Below are 26,972 nucleotides of genomic sequence, written 5' to 3' on the forward strand. Positions count from 1 at the left end.
GAGAGCAACAACAAGATATGGTAGAGAGGGTCAATGGTCAAATGGAGAGGTTGGATTAGAAGACTATTCCCAAAGGTAATGGGGAAATACACTAGCAAGTGGAATGAAATGTTAAAAGTAGTTATTTTACCTGAACATTGTCACTCCTTGGACAGTGGAAGTCAAGGGTTCAATCTGAAGCCAGTGTGTGGAGTCCTGAACAAGGACAAGCATGTCAGTAATACACATGTATTAGTACTTGTGTTTTATTCTCCGGTCTATTTTGATCCTGTGTGTTTGGTTGACCGTGTTTTTTGTGCTCCGGAGAATGAACTGTCGAATCACTGAAACCTGCTCTCTGCGCCTGATTCCACCCACCTTGATAAAACGTGACACTATAACTAATGTATTTAATCAATGTTTCATGGAATGCTGGTGATTTATCTATTGAACTGTCTAATGACAAAATATGACAACAGCTAAAATCCTGCATGCCTCCAAGCACAACACAGGACTGTATATATCCCAGCATGAATGGTTGATCAGTACACACCTGGCTGTGAGACTGTGTTTATATTACTAAAGCAGAACACAGGACTGTCTATATCCCAGCATGAATGGTTGATCAGTACACACCTGGCTTTGAGACTGTGTTAATATTACTAAAGCAGAACACAGGACTGTCTATATCCCAGCATGAATGGTTGATCAGTACACACCTGGCTGTGAGACTGTGTTTATATTACTAAAGCAGAACACAGGACTGTCTATATCCCAGTATGAATGGTTGGTCAGTACACACCTGGCTTTGAGACTGTGTTTATATTACTAAAGCAGAACACAGGACTGTCTATATCCCAGCATGAATGGTTGATCAGTACACACCTGGCTTTGAGACTGTGTTAATATTACTAAAGCAGAACACAGGACTGTCTATATCCCAGCATGAATGGTTGGTCAGTACACACCTGGCTGTGAGACTGTGTTTATATTACTAAAGCAGAACACAGGACTGTCTATATCCCAGTATGAATGGTTGGTCAGTACACACCTGGCTGTGAGACTGTGTTAATATTACTAAAGCAGAACACAGGACTGTCTATATCCCAGCATGAATGGTTGGTCAGTACACACCTGGCTTTGAGACTGTGTTAATATTACTAAAGCAGAACACAGGACTGTCTATATCCCAGTATGAATGGTTGGTCAGTACACACCTGGTTTTGAGACTGTGCCTGACTCCTGCAGGTATGTAAAAGTAAGAATTGACATTATGACTTACCTCAACATGTTCACAAGTCTTACAGCTCTGAGGAATCCCTGAAGTCAAAAGTAGTTATTTAAAATGGACAATCTCATGTAATAATGAATTAATAATTATTAAATAGACTTGTAATAAAATGAATAAAACTAAGCAACAGTCTCAGAATGTACACTCATTAGCAGACCATAATCTGACATAAGTGTTATATTAATTAATGTTTGTGGAAGCAGGAAACAACATTGTTCTGGTCCGTGTTTTGTAGATGTTGGGGTCTGATTTCTGCTAGATCCTAGGATGATCTCTTCACTCTCTAACAGAGTGTCAGCCAAGAAGTTTAGCATCGTGTTACAAAGCTCTTAGTTGTTGCGGAAATCAGCCCACAATACCGTTTACTTTGTGCATCTACGTCATATCGCTGACAATACCTTTAAGTTTGTTTTGACCAAATAGATCATGATTGTGTTCCTTGCCTTGGAATCAAGTGCAATGATTGCTTTCATCGTATTTGGATTTTAAAACAATTAAATTAGTTTACTCACATTTCTCAGGTCCAGACTTGATAAAACACTCTCCATCATGGTCTCTGGTGTTCTCAGGTCCAGGCTTGATACAACACTCTCCACCATGGTCTCTGGTGTCCTCAGGTCCAGGCTTGGTCCAACTCTCTCCACCATGGTCTCTGGTGTCCTCAGGTCCAGGCTTGATCCAGCTCTCTCCACCATGGTCTCTGGTGTCCTCAGGTCCAGGCTTGTTCCAACTCTCTCCACCATGGTCTCTGGTGTCCTCAGGTCCAGACTTGATACAACACTCTCCATCATGGTCTCTGGTGTCCTCAGGTCCAGGCTTGGTCCAACTCTCTCCACGATGGTCTCTGGTGTCCTCAGGTCCAGGCTTGGTACAACTCTCTCCACCATGGTCTCTGGTGTCCTCAGGTCCAGGCTTGGTCCAACTCTCTCCACCATGGTCTTTGGTGTTCTCAGGTACAGGCTTGATCCAACTCTCTCCACCATGGTCTCTGGTGTTCTCAGGTCCAGGCTTGGTCCAACTCTCTCCACGATGGTCTCTGGTGTTCTCAGGTCCAGGCTTGATCCAACACTCTCCACCATGGTCTCTGGTGTTCTCAGGTCCAGGCATGGTCCAACTCTCTCCACGATGGTCTCTGGTGTTCTCAGGTCCAGGCTTGATACAACACTCTCCACCATGGTCTCTGGTGTCCTCAGGTCCAGGCTTGGTCCAACTCTCTCCACGATGGTCTCTGGTGTTCTCAGGTCCAGGTTTGATCCAACACTCTCCACCATAGTCTCTGGTGTTCTCAGGTCCAGGCTTGGTCCAACTCTCTCCACGATGGTCTCTGGTGTTCTCAGGTCCAGGCTTGGTCCAACTCTCTCCACCATGGTCTCTGGTGTTCTCAGGTCCAGGCTTGGTCCAACTCTCTCCACCATGGTCTCTGGTGTTCTCAGGTCCAGACTTGGTCCAACTCTCTCCACCATGGTCTCTGGTGTCCTCAGGTCCAGACTTGGTCCAACTCTCTCCACCATGGTCTCTGGTGTTCTCAGGTCCAGGCTTGGTCCAACTCTCTCCACCATGGTCTCTGGTGTTCTCAGGTCCAGGCTTGGTCCAACTCTCTCCACCATGGTATCTGGTGTTGGTAAAGCAGAAGGATAGACTGATTCAACTAAAAACTTATTAAGGCTTTATAAAGCATACATTACATTTTTTTATTTAACCTTAAGCAAGTCAGTTAAGAACAAATCCTTATTTTTCTTACGTCACGTGAGACTAGATAAAATAAATGTTGCTCCTCAGTCCTCACCTGTAAACACATCACTAATCTAACTGTCTGTGGGTCCAACAGAACCCATTAAAACACACCACTACCACTAATCTAACTGTCTGTAGGTCCAACAGAACCCATTAAAACACACCACTACTACTAATTTAACTGTCTGTAGGTCCAACAGAACCCATTAAAACACATCACTACCACTAATCTAATTGTAGGAATGATTCCAGAGGAAACAAATGATGAAACATTGCTATGACTCACCTCTGAATGTGTTGGTCATCTATCTGACACAGGGTCACTGAGGAGGAGGAGTAAACCCCAAACCCAGGATAGAGGGGTTCAGTGAATGTGGTGTGTTCTGTGTGAAGGTGTGTCAGTGTACCAGAGGAGGACACACTATAGAAGGACAAAGTACCAGCTGACCAGTCCAGATACACTCCAACTCTGTCAGAATCAGGACCAGAGATGGATCTGCAGAATGCAGTATGGTTAAATTCATAACCACTATGAGAGCAGTATAAACACCAGGATTCCCTATTGGATCCAATCCAACTGTCATCCTCCCTTCCCTTCCTCTTCATTCCTTTGTACACCACACCAATGTCAGCCCCGGAACCATCCCTCTCCACCTCCCAGTAATAACGACCTCCAGATAAGCCTTCTCTGCAGAGAACTTGGTACAGAGAGTCAAATCTGTCTGGATGGTCTTCATAAGGCTGCTTCTCCACCACCCGTGTCACCTTTCTGTTCCCCTCAGACAGTATCAGGTTTGGGTTTTCTGTATTTGGGTCCATAGTGAGATGACAGGCATCTGTAGACAAAAGGAGAGTTTAATCAAACCACATCTTCACAAAAAATGTTGTTTTGTAGGTACAGAACAAGTATTGATTGGTTACCATGTTACTATAGTTCTGAATATGCAGTTAATTAGGATTGAAGAGACTTACATTTCCTCAGTCCTGATTTCAGCCAGCACTCTCCACCATGATCCACACTGTAGGAGAAACAGGTTATTGACTGACAAAGACCTAATAAAGCAGTCAACATTTAAACCATATTGTTGTGTTCTGGTGCACCATCCCAGTTCATTACTATCCTACCTACTGCATACAGAACAGAGTAAAATTCATTACTAGAGACATACAGGTATTCTATCCTACCTACTGCATACAGAACGGAGTACAATTCATTACTAGAGACATACAGGTATTATATCCTACCTACTGCGTACAGAACATAGTACAATTCATTACTAGAGACATACAGGTATTATATCCTACCTACTGCATACAGAACAGAGTACAATTCCAACAGGATATCAGAGATGCAGAAGAAGAGTATTCATGTGGTGATGATGTATGCTGTGTTGGAGTGCTCAGCCTGCTGAGTAAACTTCCCCATAATTCTACCATCATGTCCTCATGTTACTGACCCTACTACACTACATACAGTATGACACAACCACTGCTCACACTATTAGGACATCTATTCTGACTTACTTCAGCTTCATCAGTTTAAATGTGGGATCCACCAGAGCAGCTGAAAGCAGTCCCCATACAGAGTCTCCTGGGTGATTGTAGCTCAGGTCCAGCTTTTTCAGGTGGGAAGGGTTTGACCTCAGAGCTGAAGACAGAGCAGTACAGCCCTCCTCTGAGACCAGACAGCCAGACAGCCTACAAAGAGACACACAACAGCTGTCTAGGTTGGTGTACGGGTGTCAATCATCTTGTAGGACACCAATTCATTTGTACATGACACAAATATTGTGATGAAACATCAGATTTTGAGAGTTTTTGTTTTACTAAGCTCAGTACCGATCTGAATGTAACAGCTGTACTTACCCAAGTGTGTGTAGTTTACAGTCTGGATCCTCCAGTCCAGCAGACAGCAATGTAACTCCTGAGTCCTGCAGGTCATTGTCTCTCAGCTCCAGTTGTTTCAGTTGTGAGTTGGGTGAACTCAGGACTGAGGCCAGATCTGAACAGCAACCCTCTGTCAGACCACACTGACCTAGACTAGAGGGCAGAAGAACACATGATTAACACATGTTTAAAACATCCACATAATATCTCATACTGAAGATATTTAACTCACACTAGTGTCTGTATGTTGCAGAGTGGACTGGTTAGTCCAATACAGAGCAGCTTCACTCCTCTGTCTCCCAGGTCATTGTAGCTGAGGTCCAGTTCTCTCAGGGGGGAGGTTGGTGTCTGCAGAGCTGAGGCCAGAGTCTCACAAGATTCATATGCGAGTTTACAGCCATGCAGTCTGGAGAGAGGAGATCATCCGTTAGATATACAAGTCCTTCATTATAATGATACTGTAAACATCAACTCAATAACAGAACTTACAGTGCTCTCTTGCAGGTTCTCACTACCGGCAGCAACCTCTGATAACCTTCCTTTGACGTGTTGTATGTCTTCATGTCAAACTCCTCCAGCACCTCCTCTGACATCAGTAACAGGTAGGCCAGGGCTGAACATTGGTCAGGTTCTAGCTCTGTTTCAGAAAGAGTTCCTGAACGCAGGGAGGTCTGCATGTCTTCAACAAGAGAATTGGCACCAAGTTCATTCAGACAGTGGAACAAGTTGATGATCCTTTCTGGTGAGGATTCCTGGTTGATCTTGTCTGAAAGGTACCTGACTGTTCTGTTAACTGTTTCCTCATTGGTCTGTGTTGTACTTCCTGTCTGTGTCAGAAGGCCTCGTAACAGATTCTGATTGGACTCCAGTGAAAGACCCAGAAGGAAGCGGAGGAACAGGTCCAGGTGTCCATTCTTACTCTTCAAGGCCTGGTCCACTGCTCTCCTGTGTAAGTCCGACAACTGGATTGACTCCTTCTCTTCATCATCACTAGTGGGGGAGAAAACATTTTCCTTCTTGTCCAGACATGATTCTAAAGCATGCACTGCTGCTAGAAACTCCTGAATGCTCAGATGCACAAAGCTGTAGACCTTGTCTTGGTACACCCCAGATTCTTCTTTAAAGATCTCTGTACACAATGCTGAGTACTCTGATGCCTCTGTGACATCAAGGCCACACTCTCTCAGGTCCTCCTCATAGAAGATCAGGTTGCCCTTCTGCAGCTGTTGGAAAGCCAGCTTTGCCAGTTTCAGGATCATCTCTTTGTCTGACTGAGACAGTTCCTTGGGGTTTGTCTCTGTGGCTTTGTTGTACTTCTTGTTCTTCACAATGATTTGGATGAGAATGAAGTGTGAGTACATCTGGGTCAGAGTTTTGGGGACGTCATCCTTCTCTGCCTCTTTCAGCATCATCTCAAGGACAGTGGCTGATAACCAACAGAACACTGGCATGTGGCACATGATGTGGAGGCTCCTTGATGTCTTCATGTGCTTGATGATTTCATTGGCCAGGTTCTGATCTGTGATTTTCTTCCTGAAATACTCCTCCTTCTGTGGATCATTGAACCCTCGTACCTCTGTCACCTGGTCAACACACTCAGGAGGGATCTGATTGGCTGCTGCAGGCCTTGAGGTAATCCAGAGGAGAGCAGAAGGAAGCAGATTCCCCTTAATGAGGTTTGTCAGCAGCACGTCCACTGAGGTTGGTTTCGTGACATCACAGCATTTCTCATTGTTTTTGAAGTCTAGAGGAAGTCGACACTCATCCAGACCATCAAAAATGAAAACAGTTTTGGTTTCACCATCTTCAATGCTGTCAATCTCTTTCAGCTCTGAGAAGTAGTGGGCAAGAAGTTGCATCAGACTGTATTGGTCCTTTTTCAGGTTCAGATCACGGAAAGGAAGAGGAAACATGAAATGAACGTCCTGATTTGCTTTTCCTTCTGCCCAGTCAAGGATGACCTTCTGCACAGAGACTGTTTTTCCAATGCCAGCGATTCCTTTGGTCAGCACAGTTTTGATAGGTTTGTCTTGTCCAGGTAAAGGCTTGAAGATGTCGTTGCATTTGATTGGTGTCTCTTGTGTGGTTAGTTTCTTGGATGCCATCTCGATCTGTCTAATCTCATGTTCATTATTGAGCCCTCCACTTCCACCCTCTGTGATGTAGAGGTCTGTGTAGATGTCCTTGAACAAACTTTGATTTCCATGGTGTCCAATTCCTTCAGATATGTGTTGATACTTGTGTTTCAGTTTAGCCTTAACGTCTTGTTGGACTGTCAGCAGAGTTTGACCTGTAGGAAAACAATGAGAGTTGGGACTCATCAGTTTGTGTGTGTGTTTTATAAGGGCCTTTGTACCGTTCTTTGTGATATTGTATGAAACACAGTCTTACTTCTTCTGTCCAGAAGGTTGGGTGTGATCTTTATTACATCCTCACTGTCCAAACTCTCGACTTTCTTATTGTCATCTGTTAATGGTTCCTGGCTGAAAGCAGGTGGCTGATCACTCTTCATTGATAGCAGGCTGGTTGTAGGTGACTCTGCTCTGGGCTTCTGGACACTGAACAAAACAGGGAGACAGAACACCTCATCAATATCACATCAAATCCTCATCTACTTCATTTTAACAACTGTATAGTGGAACTTCTAGAAGTCCTGATGTTTCTTTTAAAGCTACAGTCTGCAATTGTTAAATCCATTTTTGGCCTTTTAAATGAATGATGTACAGTCATGGCCAAAAGTTTTGAGAATGAATATAAATTTTCACAAAGTCTGCTGCCTCTGTTTGTATGATATAAATTTGCATATACTCCAGAATGTTATGAAGAGTGATCAGATGATTTTCAAAGCCCCTCTTGCAAATGAACTGAATCCCCCAAAAACATTTCCACTGCATTTCAGCCCTGCCGCAAAAGGACCAGCCGACATCATGTCAGTGATTCTCTCCTTAACACAGGTGCGAGTGTTGATGAGGATAAGGCTGTAGATCACTCTGTCATGCTGATTGAGTTTGAATAACAGACTGGAAGCTTCAAAAGGAGGGTTGTGTTTGGAATCATTGTTCTTCCTCTGTCAACCACGGTTACCTGCAAGGAAACACGTGCTGTCATCATTGCTTAGCACAATAAAAGGGATTCACGGGCAAGGATAATGCTGCCAGTAAGATCGCAACTAAATCAACCATTTATCGGATCATCAAGAGCTTCAAGGAGAGCGGTTCAATTGTTGTGAATGAAGGCTTCAGGGCTTCCAAATTCCAGAAAGCGAAAGCACCGTCTCCTAAAGTTGATTCAGCTGTAGAATCGGGGCACCACCAGTACAGAGTTTGCTCAGGAATGGCAGTAGGCAGGTGTGAGTGCATCTGCACGCACAGTGAGGTGAAGACTTTTGGAGGATGGCCTGGTGTCAAGAAGGGCAGCAAAGAAGCCACTTCTCTCCAGGTAAAAAGTCAGGGCCAGACTGATATTCTGCAAAAGGTACAGGGATTGGACTGCTGAGGACTGGGGTAAAGTCATTTTCTCTGATGAATCCCCTTTCCGATTGTTTGGGGCATCCAGAAAAAAGCTTGTCCGGAGAAGACAAGGTGAGCGCTACCATCAGTCCTGTGTCATGCCAACAGTAAAGCATCCTGAGACCATTCATGTGTGGGGTTGCTTCTCAGCTAAGGGAGTGGGCTCATTCACAATTTTGCCTAAGAACACAGCCATGAATAAAGAATGGTACCAACACATTCTCTGAGAACAACTTCTCCCAACCATCCAGAAACAGTTTGGTGACGAACCATGCCTTTTCCAGCATGATGGAGCGCCTTATCATAAGGCAAAAGTGATAACTAAGTGGCTCGGGGAAGAAAAAAATATCAATATTTTGGGTCCATGGCCAGGAAACTCCCCAGACCTTAATCCCATTGAGAACTTTTGGTCAATCCTCAACAGGTGGGTGGACAAACAAAACCCCATAAATTCTGACAAACTCCAAGCATTGATTATGCAAGAATGGGCTGCCATCAGTCAGGATGTGGCCCAGAAGTTAATTGACAGCATGCCAGGGCGGAATGCAGAGGTCTTGAAAAAGAAGGGTCAACACTGCAAATATTGACTCTTTGCATCAACTTCATGTAATTGTCAATAAAAGCCTTTGACACGTATGAAATGCTTGTAATTAAACTTCAGTATTCCATAGTAACATCTGACAAAAATATCTAAAGACACTGAGGCAGCAGACTTTGTGAAAACGAATATTTGTGTCATTCTCAAAAATGTTGGGAACACTTTTCCCTTTAGTTTTATATCTTTAAGAGAAATGTATATTTTACATTTAATCTCTTACCACTTTGAACTGGTGTCTTGAGTAATTTTAGAGGCAGTGGTCCCGTCCTCTCTCTCCCCAAAGATACTAATTTTAGAGGCAGTGGTCTCCTCCTCTCTCTCCCCAGAGAGACTCATTTTAAAGGCAGTAGTCCCCTCCTCTCTCTCCCCAGAGAGACTAATTTTAGAGGCAGTGGTCTCCTCCTCTCTCTCCCCAGAGAGACTAATTTTGATCTAAGTCAAAACTCACTCAGCTACAATAAGAAATAACAGAACAGTCAATATTTCTGAACATTGTTGAAGAACCATTAACAATGACAACATATTTACTATCTGTGGTCAAAGAGTTCAATCAGCGACTTCATATTGTATCCAACATACACAGTCCACTATGTTATTAAAGATACACAGTCCACTATGTTATTAAAGATACACAGTCCACTATGTTATTAAAGATACACAGTCCACTATTTTATTAAAGATACACAGTCCACTATGTTATTAAAGATACACAGTCCACTATGTTATTAAAGATACACAGTCCAATATGTTATTAAAGATACACAGTCCACTATGTTATTAAAGATTCACAGTCCACTATGTTATTAAAGATACACAGTCCAATATGTTATTCATTTGATTTGACTTGGATCCCCATTTGCTGATTCCACAACAACAGCTAGTCTACCTGGTTGGATCCCCTGACTCCATAACAACAGCTAGTCTACCTGGTTGTATCCCCTGATTCCATAACAACAGCTAGTCTACCTGGTTGGATCCCCATTAGCTGACTCCATAACAACAGCTAGTCGACCTGGTTGGATCCCCAGATTCCATAACAACAGCTAGTCTACCTGGTTGGATTCCCTGACTTCATAACAACAGCTAGACTACCTGGTTGGATCCCCTGACTCCATAACAACAGCTAGTCTACCTGGTTGGATTCCCTGACTTCATAACAACAGCTAGTCTACCTGGTTGGATCCCCTGATTCCATAACAGACCATTTTTTTGGGGAAATCCATTACAGCAAAGTACTTCATTAATTGTTAACCAGAAATGATTTGTTATTGATATAAACATGCCTGCTTTGGGTCTTTAAAGCTAGAATCCTTAGTTGCTACATCCATTTTTGGACTTATGAATTAATGATATACTGTATACTGTGACGACCCTCCCACTCTGTCTGCCGTATTCTCTCTTTGTTCTCGTTTCCTTATTAGGATGCCGGTGGGCGGAGTTTGGAGGGTCGTCAGCTACATGGGGAACACCTGGGCCCGGTGTGTCCAAGGACAAATACACCACTTCCCCATTCTTGGAGGAGACTCCATGCAGACACACCTGGGTCCACTGTCTCCAAGGACAAATACACCACTTCCCCATTCTTGGAGGACACTCCATGCAGACACCTTTTGGATTTTGTTGTGTATCTTGGTGGTTTTTGGTTGTTTGCTTTGGCACCTTTCAACACCCTGCATTATCACATTCATGCAAAACACTGACTTACATGACTGATTACACCATTACCATTGTATCTTGAACTTCGTTTACTTTATTTAATAAATATATGTTTTCTTACTCCTTATCTCCACGTTGTCTCCCTTTTGTTACGGGCTTTGAGCCAATTCGTGACAATACTTATCCATTCTTGAAGAATAGAACTTACAAATGCCTCATGAGTTCAGTTCAACTGTCGTACTGCATCAGAACCCAAAATATAAGCGTGTTTTACTCCAATGTTTGTAAACAATCACCGTAGCCTTAAAACATGGTTAAAACTGTAATTTAACGTTGATATAATGTCTGGTCAGTCCTTGCATCCATAGCTTCGTCTATGAATCCGTCGATATCGCCCTTCCGCATCTGCGGTTGAAGATGGCAGAGCTTCAACGGTGTTTGTCAGACCACGAGACATCCCGAAAATCGTTTTTCTCACAAAATCTTATGTAGCGTCTGAATGGTTTGTCCTACAAACTATTATGGCCTATAAACTATTATGACCATATTATATTGTATTTATAATAACAATAACATATAACATGTATATTCGATAGGCAATGAGTTGAAAAACTACAAACCTCAGATTTCCAACTTCCTGGTTGGATTTTTCTCAGGTTTTCGCCTGCCATATGAGTTCTGTTATACTCACAGACATCATTCAAACAGTTTTAGAAACTTCAGATTGTTTTCTATCCAATACAACTAATAATATGCATATATTAGCTTCTGGGCCTGAGTAGCAGGATGTTTACTCTGGGCACGCTTTTCATCCAAACATGAAAATGCTGCCCCCTATCCCAAACAGGTTTTAAACCTGACCTTAACCACACTGCTAACCTTGTGCCTAACCATTACCTCAGATTAAGGATAATTAACGTGGCAGGTTAGGATGACTAATGTGGCAGGTTAGGATTATTAACGTCGTAGGTTAGGATAATTAACGTGGCAGGTTAGGATAATTAACGTGGCAGGTTAGGATAATTAATGTGGTAGGAGAGCAAAATGTTTCAACAACGAGAGTTTCTATTGGACAAATTCAGGTAGTTCCCTCTCCTTATCATTTAGTGCAGGGATGGAGAATATTGATAAGGTGGGGGCCACAAAAAAATGTCAGTCATCATGAGGGGCCTCAGTGTCTCGTGGGTCTGCATACCCACATCCATACACCCCCATGGGTCAGGAGAAAACATTTTCAGATTTACAGATAATCCTACTCATGTTGCCATGGGGACATGTTGCCATAGAGTGGAGGTAAATGTTAACAGTTTTTAATATGTTAACTGATGATCAATGGGACCCACCCCGGTTGGTAATTCAACCATGCTTACTACAAGTTTAGCCGCTAGACTAATTTACCAATCTAAAAACATGCAGCTAACATGGGCTAATAGACTGACTGCTGATGCTCAACCACATTTACAAACTGCACCATGTGTTTTCTATTAATCTAACGGTCAACAGGAAGTTGAGACCCAGACTGAGTTCCAAAACAATGTTTTTATTATTATTATTGGTTGCGGGCCGCCAGTTGCACATCCCTGGTTTAGTGAAGAGACTCATGTTCTGCTTGAGTTCACTTGAGGTGCGATCAGTTTATCTCGCCCGGCGCACCGGGGTTTTCATTCTGAGAAAAGTTGTTGTGATGATTCAGCCCGGGGTTCAAAACGCGCATAGATGAGCCGGTGACGTATTTCGAGCGCATCTGCAGTTCGTCAAACAGACCACTGCCTTCCTCATCTGTCACCAGAAAGCTTTAAAGTTGACATGTGATTTAGCCCTACACTTAAATAGTTCCTACGCACATTGTTGAACGTCACATTTACTTGACGAGGCAGACTATTTTACTTATTGACAGCTATACATAATATACATAATTCCGATGTCTTCTTTCGGGAAGTGAAAGTGAGCCAGTTTCCTCAGATAATAATCACCTTAATGTGCTGTCAATCACCGATAACAATAATACCATACCTCATAGCCCTGTAGCCTATAACAATAATACCATACCTCATAGCCCTGTAGCCTATAACAATAATACCATACCTCATAGCCCTGTAGCCTATAACAATAAAACCATACCTCATAGCCCTGTAGCCTATAACAACAATACCATACCTCATAGCCCTGTAGCCTTTCTCACATCACATTGGATCTTATTGATTAGGCTAATCACTATGAATCAATACCAACGTAAATAAACCTAAAATAATCATTCTTGAACGTTTAAATAAATATTGTATTAACTTGGCGGATGTCCTAAACCCTAAATCATCTCTCTCTTTATGATGAACTAACTTCTCAAAAATACTTTTCTACATTACATTGTAAAAGAAAGCTACAAACCTCTGAAACATGTTTCTTCGACGATAACGTCCGTTACTTCCTCTACTTCCTTATACAAATATTTCCCGTTTCAACTAGTGATGGGTCGTTCGATAACGACAGGTTGTTTTTGAACGGATCTTTTTGGTGAACGTCGGTAACCGAATTGCATCGGTGAAAGAGCTGCTCATTTCGCTCCCTGGTTTACATACAGCTACGAGGTGCTTTTTGAGCTCAAAACAACGATTACCTGCAGATAAGTTACACAATAATTCTCTGAAGAGGGTGAATCCTTACTTACTGCAGAAACAATAAATAGTGGGCCGAGCGCGTCATTCTTGTCAAGGCTTTGTAGTGCGTAAAAAACAAACAGTTGATCTAATCATTTAAATACTAGTTATTGAAAAAAAGAAAAACGCCCACTTAATTCTTTGGCCAAAACGTTTGTATTTTCCAGATGTTATGAATTTTAGTGACGTTGCCAGTTCTTGTTCCTGAATGTGTTTCGTTATTTGGTCCTCAAAACTTGAACTCGAGATTTACCCATTTGGAGATTGCAGCGTTTCCCGCAACCATATGATTGGTCGGGTAAGCTATTGCGTCATCACACTCCCTCATCTGATTGGTCGGGTAGGCGGACCTTCTTACTTTGTGGATGTGGTAACTAGTGAGCAAAGCAGATCACCACCTTTCTGAGTTTATCAACTTAATGTCGCATTCAAAACCACAGGGATCTCGGTAAAAAACTAAATCTGACTGGGAAAAATCGATTTGAACCGTCCTCTTTCTCGAGAGCTGACATCGTATTTTTCAGAGCTCCCAGTTGTTCCCAGTTGTTGTGATCGCGGCAAAAACTTTTCACATAAGCCCTTCATTCAGTTTCAATACCCATTGCCGCATGTCACTTTTACTTGCCCGAATTGACGAGAATTACTTTTATTTTTCAAAGAAACTAGTTTACGTGACGGGTCTTCCTCCGGGAAGTGAAAGAGCGCAAAGACAATAATCACGGTCATGTGCAGTCAATCGCCCATACCCTACCTACCTCATAGCCCTGTAGACTATAATATAACATTGATTCATATTGACTAGGCTGATCGATATGAATCAGCATCAATGTAAGGAAGCCTAAAATAATCATTATTGAAAGTTGAAATCAGTATTGTAATAACTTAACCATTTTGTGGATGTCTTACCTGTGCGATGGCCTAACTCCTCCAAACCTCTTTTCTCCATAAAATTGTAAAAGAACGGTACAGTACAAACCTTAGAAACATTTTTCTTCTACCGATATTGTCAGTTTCTTCCTTCACTTCCTTATAAATGTACTTCCTATTTCAACACAGTGGGCTGGTTCAACATGTATCAGTTTATATTATATATTCACATTCATGTCATGTAACGTTTTCATACACTTAATGCCAGAATTCAGCCCATGAATTCATATTCTATCTGGTAAAAGTGCATTTTGTATTATTTTATATCAGGATTTGATTGAGTGATGTTTTGCAGTGCTACCAGCAGAGGGCAGTGTGACAACAACCAGGTTCGGCAGAAGGACGCAAGACGGTCATATCTGTGTTGTTATGGTAACATGATAGGATGGGTAACCAATGATAGACAATGATTCTGCAAACTCCCCCAAAATAATGATTATAATGTATAGCATATGAAGTTAAAATTATACTATTTATAATGTGAAGTTACATTGAACTAATCACACTAATCAAAGACACATTCACACACAGAGACCAACACACATTCAGAGATAGACATGCACAGACAAATACATTCCATTCCTTTTCCTGTCATTTATTGAAAATGTATTTGACAGAGGTACTTCACATCAGTCATCATTTCTGTAAATGTGACAGATTTAGCCAGCTAGCTAGTTTAACTGTAGTTCCTGGGCAGGTAGATCAACGTAGGTTGAACAGCTCCTTAAATGTCATTCAGACACTCTCAAGTCATTGGTAAAGGAGTGACAGGTCACACAGCTCCTTATATGTCCTTCAACCACTCAAGTCATTGGTAAAGGAGTGACAGGTCACACAGCTCCTTATATGTCCTTCAGACACTCTCAAGTCATTGGTAAAGGAGTGACAGGTTAACAGCTCCTTATATGTCCTTCAGACACTCTCAAGTCATTGGGAAAGGAGTGACAGGTTAACAGCTCCTTATTTGTCCTTCAACCACTCTCAAGTCATTGGTAAAGGGGTGACAGGTTAACAGCTCCTTATTTGTCCTTCAACCACTCTCAAGTCATTGGTAAAGGGGTGACAGGTTACACAGCTCCGTATGTCTGTCAATGGTCAATGTGTTCCAGACGTGAGGCTCTCACTGAGAAAACTGCTGATAGACTGAGATGGTTGTGTTGATATTCAGCCTCTCTCATGAACCTCTAACAGGCCAACACTGTACAATATATTCATCAAATACATTTATGTGGTTTTAAGTTGAATGCCAAATACTTAGAGCCAGTTTCCCAGACACATTCACAGTGAGTATGCAAATACAGTAGGTACATTCCAATAACATAACAATACATGTTTACAATATATATACAATACATGTTTACAATCTCCTCCAATAGGGTGTCATTTCAGATGGTAGTCCTCGACCCCCTCATCTCCTCCAATAGGGTGTCATTTCAGATGGTAATCCTAGACTCCCCTCATCTCCTCCAATAGGGTGTCATTTCAGATGGTAATCCTCCACTCCCCTCATCTCCTCCAATAGGGTGTCATTTCAGATGGTAATCCTCCACTCCCCTCATCTCCTCCAATAGGGTGTCATTTCAGATGGTAATCCTAGACTCCCCTCATCTCCTCCAATAGGGTGTCATTTCAGATGGTAATCCTCCACTCCCCTCATCTCCTCCAATAGGGTGTCATTTCAGATGGTAATCCTAGACTCTCCTCATCTCCTCCAATAGGGTGTAATTTCAGATGGAAGTTCGTTTTCTAATACTCATACTAACCACACTAACCGTACTATTTGTGACGTGAATTGAGTATATAGTATGCTTATTGGTCATAGTATGATATAGTTTAGTTTGCCAAAAGTTCCCGGATCTCGTACGTATTCGCCAAAATATTAAATTTACAAGCAGAACACACTAATTCCGTACTTGAGGGCCCATAATGCAATTCTTCATGAAGTGGGCGGGGCTTCACATAGTTTTCAGATTTGAAGAAAATAGTGGAAAGTATGTCGCTGAAGTCCAACGACAGCGGATACAAATTAATTGCTTTAACAAATTTTGACAAATGTTAAGAAAATGTTGAGCAATGTAAGAAAGTAATTACTTTTCAAATAAATTACCTTACACGTTATGTTGGCTGATAATTTGCTAGCTACGCTGTCCTTACGAACCACACATCATATCATTACAGCTGTATGTACCGGTATGTTAGCTACCTACCTAACGCTACAGTAGTTGGCTACTTATACATCAAACGTGTCAGTATATTAACTACAGGCTAACTAACTACTCAACGCTTATTGACTTGATTATTCCCGTCATTCTTAGCTTAGCTAAATGGTATAGTCGTTGTGTTTTCGTAAATTCTCTCTGTCTCTACTCCGATTTCAGAGCATCTCGCCTGAGAGACCAGAGCGCAGAATAATGAATTTACGAGGCGCTCAACACCCGTTGAATATGACCAGTGTCAGTAAACATCGGGGGAAAAAAAGCGTAATTAAATTGTTTCCAGCAGCACCAGAAAGCTCAAATCAACCCTACTCCTCTGTCTGAGCGTCCAGCACTCCAGATTTAATTTAATAACACACCCAAAGTCGAACAATGTCTAACTAGTAATTTGTTACGCTAACTAGCTAGCAAGAGGTTGCATAGCAACAGCATCAACTTCCGGTAGAGAAGGCAACGAGCTGGTCGGTTACAGTATACTAAAATTAACTAATAGTATGTAGTATATAATCATTAAGTATGTAGTATACAGTATACTAAAATGAACTAATAGTATGTAGTATATCCTCATTAAGTATGTGGTATACAGTATACTAAAATGAACTAATAGTATGTAGTATATAATCATTAAGTATGTAGTATACAGTATACTAAAATGAACTAATAGTATGTAGTATATACTCATTAAGTATGTAGTATACAGTATACTAAAATGAACGAATAGTATGTAGTATATACTCATTAAGTATGTAATATACAGTATGTTAGTATGGGTATTCAAACACAGCTCTAGACTCCTCTACCCCCTCATCTTGGCACACAAGACTGTCACCTCTAAACCAGAGACAATCACACAAACTCTGACTGTTGTCTACGGTCACACCCTCAAATAGCACCCTCCTCCTTATATAATGTACTGCTTCGCCCTATTCCCTATGGAGTGCACTAATATGACCAGGGCCCATAGGGCTCTCTATGGGGAATAGGATGCCATTTGGGACAGCTTTGGCTGATCAGTAAAGGTCGAGGGTCATGCTCAGGGGGTTGCCATGGAGATAGAGGAATATGTAGAATTAAAACGGGACCGCCAAACCTACTCCTGGAGAGATACTACTGGCCGTGCAGGCTTTCACTCCGACCCTGCTCTAACACACCTGATTCTACTAACCAGTCTAATCAGAACCTTGACTGGCAGAATGAGGTGTGTTAGAGCAGGGCTGAAGCAAAAGCCTGCAGACCCAGTAGCTCTCTGGGAGGAGGGTTGATATCACTAAGACCACTTTAGGTTCATACGGAATCAACTAGCTTTCTGATTGGTTTACCGGCCATCAACTAGCTTTCTGATTGGTTACCTCACATATAAAGCTAATTTAATGCCATAAGCAGATTTCCGTTGTGTGTAGCTGTGTTTTCAACTGTAATCTCAGTCCATGATTGGATCTTGGTCACCCCTTTTATATTCTTTGTCTGGTATTTCTGAACAGGTGTGTTATGATCCTAGCAGATGTGTGTATGAATGATCACATAACAGGTGTTTATGTAACAGGTGTGTATGACTGATCACATAACAGGTGTGTATGAATGATCACATAACAGGTGTTTATGTAACAGGTGTGTATGAATGATCATGTAACAGGTGTGTTATGATCCTAGCAGATGTGTGTATGACTGATCACGGAACAGGTGTGTATGTAACAGGTGTGTATGACTGATCACGGAACAGGTGTGTATGCAACAGGTATCTTTGTAACAGGTGTGTATGCAACAGGTGTGTATGCAAAAGGTGTGTATGCAACAGGTGTGTATGCAACAGGTGTGTATGTAACAGGTGTGTATGACTGATCACGGAACAGGTGTGTATGCAACAGGTATCTTTGTAACAGGTGTGTATGCAACAGGTGTGTATGCAAAAGGTGTGTATGCAACAGGTGTGTATGCAACAGGTGTGTATGTGACAAGTGTGTATGAATGATGTAACAGGTGTGTATGTAACAGGTATCTTTGTAACAGGTGTATATGTAACAGGTATCTTTGTAACAGGTGTATATGTAACAGGTGTGTGTACAGTAAACTACCCAGAAACAGAATACTTTCTCTTTATCATGTTAAAACTCAAACAAGAGCACTATGGAACCATGTTAGGAACCAAAAACTATATTTAATTGGTCTAGGATCAGGATCAACACTGTTACTACCCATTCTACCCATAGGCTGGTACCCCAACACTGTTACTATCCATTCTACCATTAGGTTGGTACCCCAACACTGTTACTGTCCATTCTACCAGTAGGTTGATACCCCAACACTGTTACTACCCATTCTACCAGTAGGTTGATACCCCAACACTGTTACTATCCATTCTACCATTAGGTTGGTACCCTAACACTGTTACTATCCATTCTACCATTAGGTTGGAACCCCAACACTGTTACTATCCATTCTACCATTAGGTTGGTACCCTAACACTGTTACTATCCATTCTACCATTAGGTTGGTACCCCAACACTGTTACTATCCATTCTACCATTAGGTTGATACCCCAACACTGTTACTACCCATTCTACCAGTAGGTTGATACCCCAACACTGTTACTGTCCATTAGGTTGGTACCCCAACACTGTTACTATCCATTCTACCATTAGGTTGGTACCCCAACACTGTTACTACCCATTCTACCATTAGGTTGGTACCCCAACACTGTTACTATCCATTCTACCATTAGGTTGGTACCCCAACACTGTTACTATCCATTCTACCATTATGTTGGTACCCCAACACTGTTGATCTGAAGCTGTGAACAAAGACAGGGGTCAATCTCCCGAAGAAGGTTGATCATCCTGGAACACGACTCATTTCCTTTTCTCAACACCATGTCGATGATGTCACGTGCCTTCTCTGCCCTCTCAGCTATCACCTTCACTGACTCCATTTCCTCCTGGTTGATGACTGTGTGTTGCAGGAGTCTGTCCAGCAGACCATCCAGGACAGGTCCTGATACTCGTTTCACAAACTCTGTCCGTACAGAACGCAGCTGCTGCACTGCAGAACCAGTCAGACTGCTCTCAGCCGGACCTCCTGCCCCCGACACAGCACCTGAGAGAGTTAGGTTACAATATAACTACATTTGTACATTTACATTTCAGTCATTTAGAAGCAGACTCCTAAAATAAAAGTATTGAGAAAACATTCTCTTTTACAATAACGACCTGAACATATCACATATTCACATTTAGGGACGGTTTCACAGACATAGAAAAACAGACTGGGGCACTCAGAACCAGGCTAATCTACATCAACTCCTGGAGGAGATGTCATTGGGGCATTCAGAACCAGGATAATCTACATCAAGTCCTGGAGGAGATGTCATTGGGGCATTCAGAACCAGGCTAATCTACATCACGTCCTGGAGGAGATGTCATTGGGGCATTCAGAACCAGGCTAATCTACATCACGTCCTGGAGGAGATGTCATTGGGGCATTCAGAACCAGGCTAATCTACATCAAGTCCTGGAGGAGATGTCATTGGGGCTTTCAGAACCAGGCTAATCTACATCAACTCCTGGAGGAGATGTCATTGGGGCATTCAGAACCAGGCTGATCTACATCAAGTCCTGGAGGAGATGTCATTGGGGCATTCAGAACCAGGATAATCTACATCAAGTCCTGGAGGAGATGTTATTGGGGCATTCAGAACCAGGCTAATCTCCATCAAGTCCTGGAGGAGATGTCATTGGGGCATTCAGAACCAGGCTAATCTACATCACGTCCTGGAGGAGATGTCATTGGGGCATTCAGAACCAGGCTAATCTACATCACGTCCTGGAGGAGATGTCATTGGGGCATTCAGAACCAGGCTAATCTACATCAAGTCCTGGAGGAGATGTCATTGTTCTTGAAGACAGTCTTTTATAATCAGGACTAGTCCGGGTCCTACAGTAAACCATGTTGACTGACCCTCAAGTCATTGGTTTGTATCTCTCATGTTTACTTACTAGTTGAATGGGTTTCAGTGATGAATTCATCTGAAAGAAACATACATTGGTTATATCACTAAATAGTATCTGTCAGAAAAAGTTGTGATTGACATGTTCTCCTACATTTTTGTACAGTTTCTTTCCATACTATCCTCTCATCATCACCGATTAACTCCATCTCAATCCCTGTAATTTCCATATCCACCTTGAAAAAGCTTGGTGTGGTGTCTCTATGTATGAGATGAATCCTCTGGGGGGAGGGAGGGAGAGAGAGCGAGAGAGGTTAAACAAAAACATGGTTAAACATTAATTAAAAACACAACACCAAATCTTCCGCCACAGTAACTAAAAACAACAGCCTCTAAATACCCCATATACTCAAACAGATCAATGTTAACCATTTTGTAACAGGCAAACTCAACCCTCAGTCTGGCTGCCAACATCCCCTCCAGCACGTCCACAGTCCCCTGTTCCCGAATACTGTTCTTTCATGTCTATCAAATTGATAATTTAGCTGCCCCTGACACAAAGTTAAGTAAGAGAACAACACCCCTTCTACTAAACCTGTACTTTGTCCCAAATATAAACATTTGGGAAGAAAAAACCTCTCCCAGAGCTGAGAACCAACCAGTGATCAGGTCAATCATCTCGACCAACCTGGGACACTGTAAGAACAGATGTGTCAGAGTTTCAGACTCAGCACAGAATGGACACCCCTCCCCAACATGGTGAAAACTCTCCAAGCCTGTATAATAGACTTATAGAATGGAGTCAGACCAGACAAATCACCCCCCCCCCTCCAGCTTTAAGAGGAAACTCTCCAAGCCTGCATAACAGACTCATAGAATGGAGTCAGGCCAGACAAATCACCCCCCTCCATCTTTAAGAGGAAAAGTTGCTTGTCTAAGCAAAACAGCCTGCTCTCCTCATCAATGTGTCGGCTGTATCCACCCAGCTAGAACCGTCACAGTACAACAGTCTCTGGGCTGCATGAAGCCAGAAAGCCATGATCCAAGAAGAGATGTCCACCAGGCCTTGTGTAACAGTTTAGACTTTACACCCATCCCCTCGCCCCAACCTGGGCGCGAACCAGGGACGCTCTGCACACGTCAACAGTCACCCTCTTGGCATCGTTACCCATCGCCCCACATAAGCCGTGGCCCTTGCAGAGCAAGGGGAACCACTACTTCAAGGTCTTAGAGCAAGTGACGTCACTGATTGAAATGCTATTAGCGCGCACCACCGCTAACTAGCTAGCCATTTCACACCGGTTACACTCACCTCCCTTTTGACCTCCTCCTTTTCCGCAGCAACCAGTGATCCGGGTCACGGCACCAATGTAACAGTTTAACTTTAGACAATATATCAGTCCTGAAATTGGGCATCCCTGCCTGATGCCCCTTTGGATGGGGATGGGGCAGCTCAACCCACCCTCCCCATACACGAGGCCCCAGCAGACAGTAAACTCATCCAAGACAAAAAAAACATCCCCAAACCCAAAGGCTTTCATTGTTTTAAACATGGTGGTCCACACGATCAAAAGCCTTCTTCATTCTATATACCTGTTTGAGAGACACGTAGATATCATTTAAAATTCTGCACACAGCAATGCAACAAGTTGGCAGTTTTTTTTAAAAGGGCCAAATCCCCCCCTTTTGCAACAATGAAAGCACAACACGTTGACAGGATACAGGAAGAGAATACTCATGACAAGATTCACACACCACTTCATAAAAATCCCCCCCAATAGACAGCTGGGGTAGCACCCCAGTGCTTATAGAACTCAGATTGTAAAACATTGATGCCAGGGGCTCCGGGGTCCATCTGAGTGAGCAACTTCAATTCAATAGATGTGATGTCCTGTTTAAGGGCCCTGATAGTCTCTTTAACTCAATACTAGACGGAGCAGTATACTGTTGACAAGACACACGTATTTGGGCCTTCCCAACCACCCACCATTGTCTCAAAGATTCTAAATTCAAATTAATAACCCTCAATTTTTCCCAAAACACCAAAAACCTTTCCCAAAACATTGCGTCATGTAATATCTTCATGTTGAAATACCAATAAGGTGAACCTTCATGGACATGACAAGTGAATATCAACAGTAACAATATGGTGATCAGAAAAACCCTCAGGAGTAATGTCACCTTACAACCGTACTGCAGTAGTGATCAGATACATACAACCTGTTTGACCTTGCTGCACCGACACCACCTTCATTAACTACTACAGTAGAGCTCAGATACATACAACCTGTCTAACCTTGCTGCACCGACACCACCTTCATTAACTACTACAGTAGAGCTCAGATAATACAACCTGTCTAACCTTGCTGCACCGACACCACCTTCATTAAATACTACAGTAGAGCTCAGATAATACAACCTGTTTAACCTTGCTGCACCGACACCACCTTCATTAACTACTACAGTAGAACTCAGATACATACAACCTGTCTAACCTTGCTGCACCGACACCACCTTCATTAACTACTACAGTAGTGATCAGATACATACAACCTGTCTAACCTTGCTGCACCGACACCACCTTCATTAACTACTACAGTAGAGCTCAGATACATACAACCTGTCTAACCTTGCTGCACCAACACCACCTTCATTAACTACTACAGTAGAGCTCAGATACATAACACCTGTCTAACCTTGCTGCACCGACACCACCTTCATTAACTACTACAGTAGAGCTCAGATACATACAACCTGTCTAACCTTGCTGCACTGAGACCACCTTCATTAACTACTACAGTAGAGCTCAGATAATACAACCTGTCTAACCTTGCTGCACCGACACCACCTTCCTTAAATACTACAGTAGAGCTCAGATACATACAACCTGTCTAACCTTGCTGCACCAACACCACCTTCATTAAATACTACAGTAGAGCTCAGATACATACAACCTGACACCACCTTCATTAACTACTACAGTAGAGCTCAGATACATACAACCTGTCTAACCTTGCTGCAGCGACACCACCTTCATTAAATACTACAGTAGAGCTCAGATACATACAACCTGACACCACCTTCATTAACTACTACAGTAGAGCTCAGATACATACAACCTGTCTAACCTTGCTGCAGCGACACCACCTTCATTAACTACTACAGTAGAGCTCAGATACATACAACCTGTCTAACCTTGCTGCACCGACACCACCTTCATTAAATACTACAGTAGAGCTCAGATACATACAACCTGTCTAACCTTGCTGCACCAACACCACCTTCATTAAATACTACAGTAGAGCTCAGATACATACAACCTGTCTAACCTTGCTGCACCGACACCACCTTCATTAACTACTACAGTAGAGCTCAGATACATACAACCTGTCTAACCTTGCTGCACCGACACCACCTTCATTAAATACTACAGTAGTGATCAGATACATACAACCTGTCTAACCTTGCTGCACCGACACCACCTTCATTAACTACTACAGTAGAGCTCAGATACATACAACCTGTCTAACCTTGCTGCACCGACACCACCTTCATTAACTACTACAGTAGAGCTCAGATACATACAACCTGTCTAACCTTGCTGCACCGACACCACCTTCATTAACTACTACAGTAGAGCTCAGATACATACAACCTGTCTAACCTTGCTGCACTGAGACCACCTTCATTAACTACTACAGTAGTGATCAGATACATACAACCTGTCTAACCTTGCTGCACTGAGACCACCTTCATTAACTACTACAGTAGTGATCAGATACATACAACCTGTCTAACCTTGCTGCACCGACACCACCTTCATTAACTACTACAGTAGAGCTCAGATACATACAACCTGTCTAACCTTGCTGCACTGAGACCACCTTCATTAACTACTACAGAAGTGATCAGATACATACAACCTGTCTAACCTTGCTGCACCGACACCACCTTCATTAATTTTTAACCATGTTTACTGACTAACTTTTGCATTCTTTACACTCCACACATCAGAAGGCTCAAACTCAGTTAGTAGACCAGACAGACAAGAAGCCACGCTGTCTTAAGGTTTCCATTACTTGATGAAATACAGCAATGGACTCTGTACCCTCATCAGGAGCAGAAACATTACAAAAAAAACATTGACCACTAAAACCTAACCCTTGACAATCTCTAGATACCAGTCACCCTTAAGCCTGAGGAAAACAAAATTGCCGTCCCAGCACTGAAAGTAGTACCATGACTGAGTATATCAAATCAAATGTATTTATAAAGCCCTTCGTACATCAGCTGGTATCCCAAAGTGCTGAACAGAAACCCAGCCTAAAACCCCAAACAGCAAAACATGTGTAAAAGCTGCCCCTCCCACCATATTCCCAAGTCCACCTCATTGGCCTCATCATGTATCTCCTGTTGAAAAACTAAATGAAGCCATTTCTGTTTTATTACCTCTAATACCCAAGCCAATTTAACAGATTTCCCCAAAGTCTGGTCCAGAAACGCATTTACCTAGATTGTCCATTGAGTCATCGCCAGCTGCTATCATATCAGAAATGTTCATATCCTTATCCTGATCCTCCTCAACTGAGGTCACAGACACGTGACTCCCCTCTGCCACATCCCTCTCAACACTCACCTCCTGTACCACATCACCCGTACTGGGCATCTCCACTACCTGGGAGACTAGCTCCACCTGAACCCCCTCCTGTACCACATCACTAGTACCGGGCATCTCCTCCACTACCTGGGAGACTAGCTCCACCTGAACCCCCTCCTGTACCACATCACTAGTACCGGGCATCTCCTCCACTACCTGGGAGACTAGCTCCACCTGAACCCCCTCCTGTACCACATCACTAGTACCGGGCATCTCCTCCACTACCTGGGAGACTAGCTCCACCTGAACCCCCTCCTGTACCACATCATTAGTACCATCTTCTCCACTACCTGGGAGACTAGCCCCACCTGAACCCCCTCCTGTACCACATCACTAGTACCGGGCATCTCCTCCACTACCTGGGAGACTAGCCCCACCTGAACCCCCTCCTGTATCACATCACTAGTACCGGGCATCTCCTCCACTACCTGGGAGACTAGCCCCACCTGAACCCCCTCCTGTACCACATCACTAGTACCGGGCATCTCCTCCACTACCTGGGAGACTAGCCCCACCTGAACCCCCTCCTGTACCACATCACTAGTACCGGGCATCTCCTCCACTGCCATCCCCATTTCCAGTGACATCCCCATGTGGGTCGCCATCCCAACCAAAACAATTCAACAAGAAATACAATATATCTAATTCTACCACTGAAAAAAACCTGAATCAGTGGCAAAAAGGAAACCACCCAGAAAAGTAACCACAGGCGATCTAACTCCAGGCAACACTCACACTCGCTCATACAATACCCAGCATGCACCAAACACTGCCAGCATGAACAGAGACAGAGAGAGAGAGATATATGTGACTTAAATGTCAGATTCATGTTCTTAGTCTACTAAAACTGTACCGGTGGAGTGATGGAGGTTGAACAGGGAATGTTCAGTCTGAAGTAACTATTCAGTTTGAAGGACCGCTCTGGTCTTGTGATGGGAATCCTTTTAGACCCTTGAAACTTTATTTCCTGTTGTTCCACAGCCTGCGAAACGAGGCACGGAATACACAGCCAGTCAATGTATAGTCTAATTCAAACATTATTCAGAAAACTAGCAACACACTTATCTTCATTTAATGAGTGTCAACATAACTAACCAGTGGTACAGTTTAAGGTCATCTCTATAATAATGGTACCTCACCTGTATCTGGCCGGGGTTACTGGGAAACAGATATAGGCGTTGAATTAGTTTTTCCTTTATCACTGTCAGATAGAGCATCAGCTCACAGTGGACATCTACGTTCCAAGACAGTAATCTCAGTATAACAGAGATAGCTGAGAACTTTGGATGGAGAATCTTAGCATGGAATCTGGTGACCTCATGCACTTCCTCTAAAGACACTCCATGTTCCTCTACATGAAGAATCTTCATCTCATTCCTCAGGGAAGGGTTGGTCCCTGAACAACACAATACAAAGGAGACAGAAAGACAAATATTGTATTATTCATCCAACTAAAACACAAAGAATATGCAGTACCAGATCACAGTAAACTCAAACTCCCAGAATAGTTCATTCATTAATTTAGGAAGTGAAACTCAGTTACATGGAAATGTCTTTCTGAAAACTATTTCTATATGGTTTTACCTAAACAGACACAGTGTGGCAGATGAACTTCCTCCAGTTCACCTAACTCCATAGTGATGTCCAGCAATGGACCACCTTGTGTGTACTGCATGTCTTTCAGAAGTTGACTGTAGGGTTCCCAGTTCCTGAAGTGATACTTCAGAATGACATCTCTCTCACACAGCCAGCGGAGCCCAGACACTGTGCACTCATAACTCCCTTTGGGTGTCCTGTGCCTGATGGCAACAACAAGATGTGGTAGAGAGGGTCAATCATCAAACGGAGAGGTTGGATTAGAAGACTATTCCCAAAGGTAATGGGGAAATACACTAGCAAGTGGAATGAAATGTTAAAAGTAGTT

General features: G+C 42.8%; 3 protein-coding genes across 9 annotated transcripts in view; all 3 read right to left on the reverse strand.

Moving 5' to 3' along the window:
- Window positions 1-1,706: 1,706 nt before the first annotated feature.
- LOC118936855 (uncharacterized) lies at window positions 1,707-5,044 on the reverse strand. Of its 2 annotated transcripts, none has more exons than XM_090188312.1 (5): window positions 4,871-5,044; window positions 4,529-4,702; window positions 3,977-4,023; window positions 3,291-3,840; window positions 1,707-2,354 (listed from the first exon to the last, which is right to left on the reverse strand). In XM_090188312.1, the coding sequence occupies exons 4-5, from the start codon at window positions 3,307-3,309 to the stop codon at window positions 1,765-1,767; spliced, it is 609 nt and encodes a 202-aa protein (XP_090044438.1). In that variant the 5' UTR covers window positions 3,310-3,840; window positions 3,977-4,023; window positions 4,529-4,702; window positions 4,871-5,044; the 3' UTR covers window positions 1,707-1,764. The 2 variants fall into 2 exon arrangements, with proteins under 2 accessions (XP_090044438.1, XP_090044437.1); XM_090188311.1 differs by having other exon boundaries at window positions 1,707-2,882.
- Window positions 5,045-5,376: 332 nt separating this feature from the next.
- Window positions 5,377-9,585, reverse strand: LOC149980659 (protein NLRC3-like). Its single transcript, XM_090188278.1, has 3 exons — window positions 9,219-9,585; window positions 7,283-7,449; window positions 5,377-7,181 (listed from the first exon to the last, which is right to left on the reverse strand). Exons 1-3 carry the CDS (start codon window positions 9,332-9,334, stop codon window positions 5,377-5,379), a joined length of 2,088 nt encoding a protein of 695 aa, XP_090044404.1. The 5' UTR covers window positions 9,335-9,585.
- A 5,227-nt stretch (window positions 9,586-14,812) lies between these two features.
- LOC110528613 (NACHT, LRR and PYD domains-containing protein 1 homolog) overlaps window positions 14,813-26,972 on the reverse strand; it is a 64,494-nt gene continuing 52,334 nt past the window's right edge. For 4 of the 6 annotated variants that reach the window (XM_090188305.1, XM_090188304.1, XM_090188302.1 and 1 more), the window contains exon 11: window positions 14,813-19,541. In XM_090188305.1, the coding sequence (XP_090044431.1) occupies window positions 19,207-19,541 (335 nt within the window). In that variant the 3' untranslated portion in view covers window positions 14,813-19,206. Of the gene's footprint in view, window positions 19,542-20,417; window positions 20,673-25,901; window positions 26,031-26,187; window positions 26,445-26,632; window positions 26,848-26,972 lie in introns of those variants that run through there. The other 2 variants (XM_090188307.1, XM_090188306.1) reach the window with 2 other exon arrangements.

Source organism: Oncorhynchus mykiss, chromosome 10, assembly GCF_057628025.1.
Source record: "Oncorhynchus mykiss isolate SJ-2025 chromosome 10, ASM5762802v1, whole genome shotgun sequence".
Taxonomy (NCBI): Eukaryota; Metazoa; Chordata; class Actinopteri; order Salmoniformes; family Salmonidae; genus Oncorhynchus; species Oncorhynchus mykiss.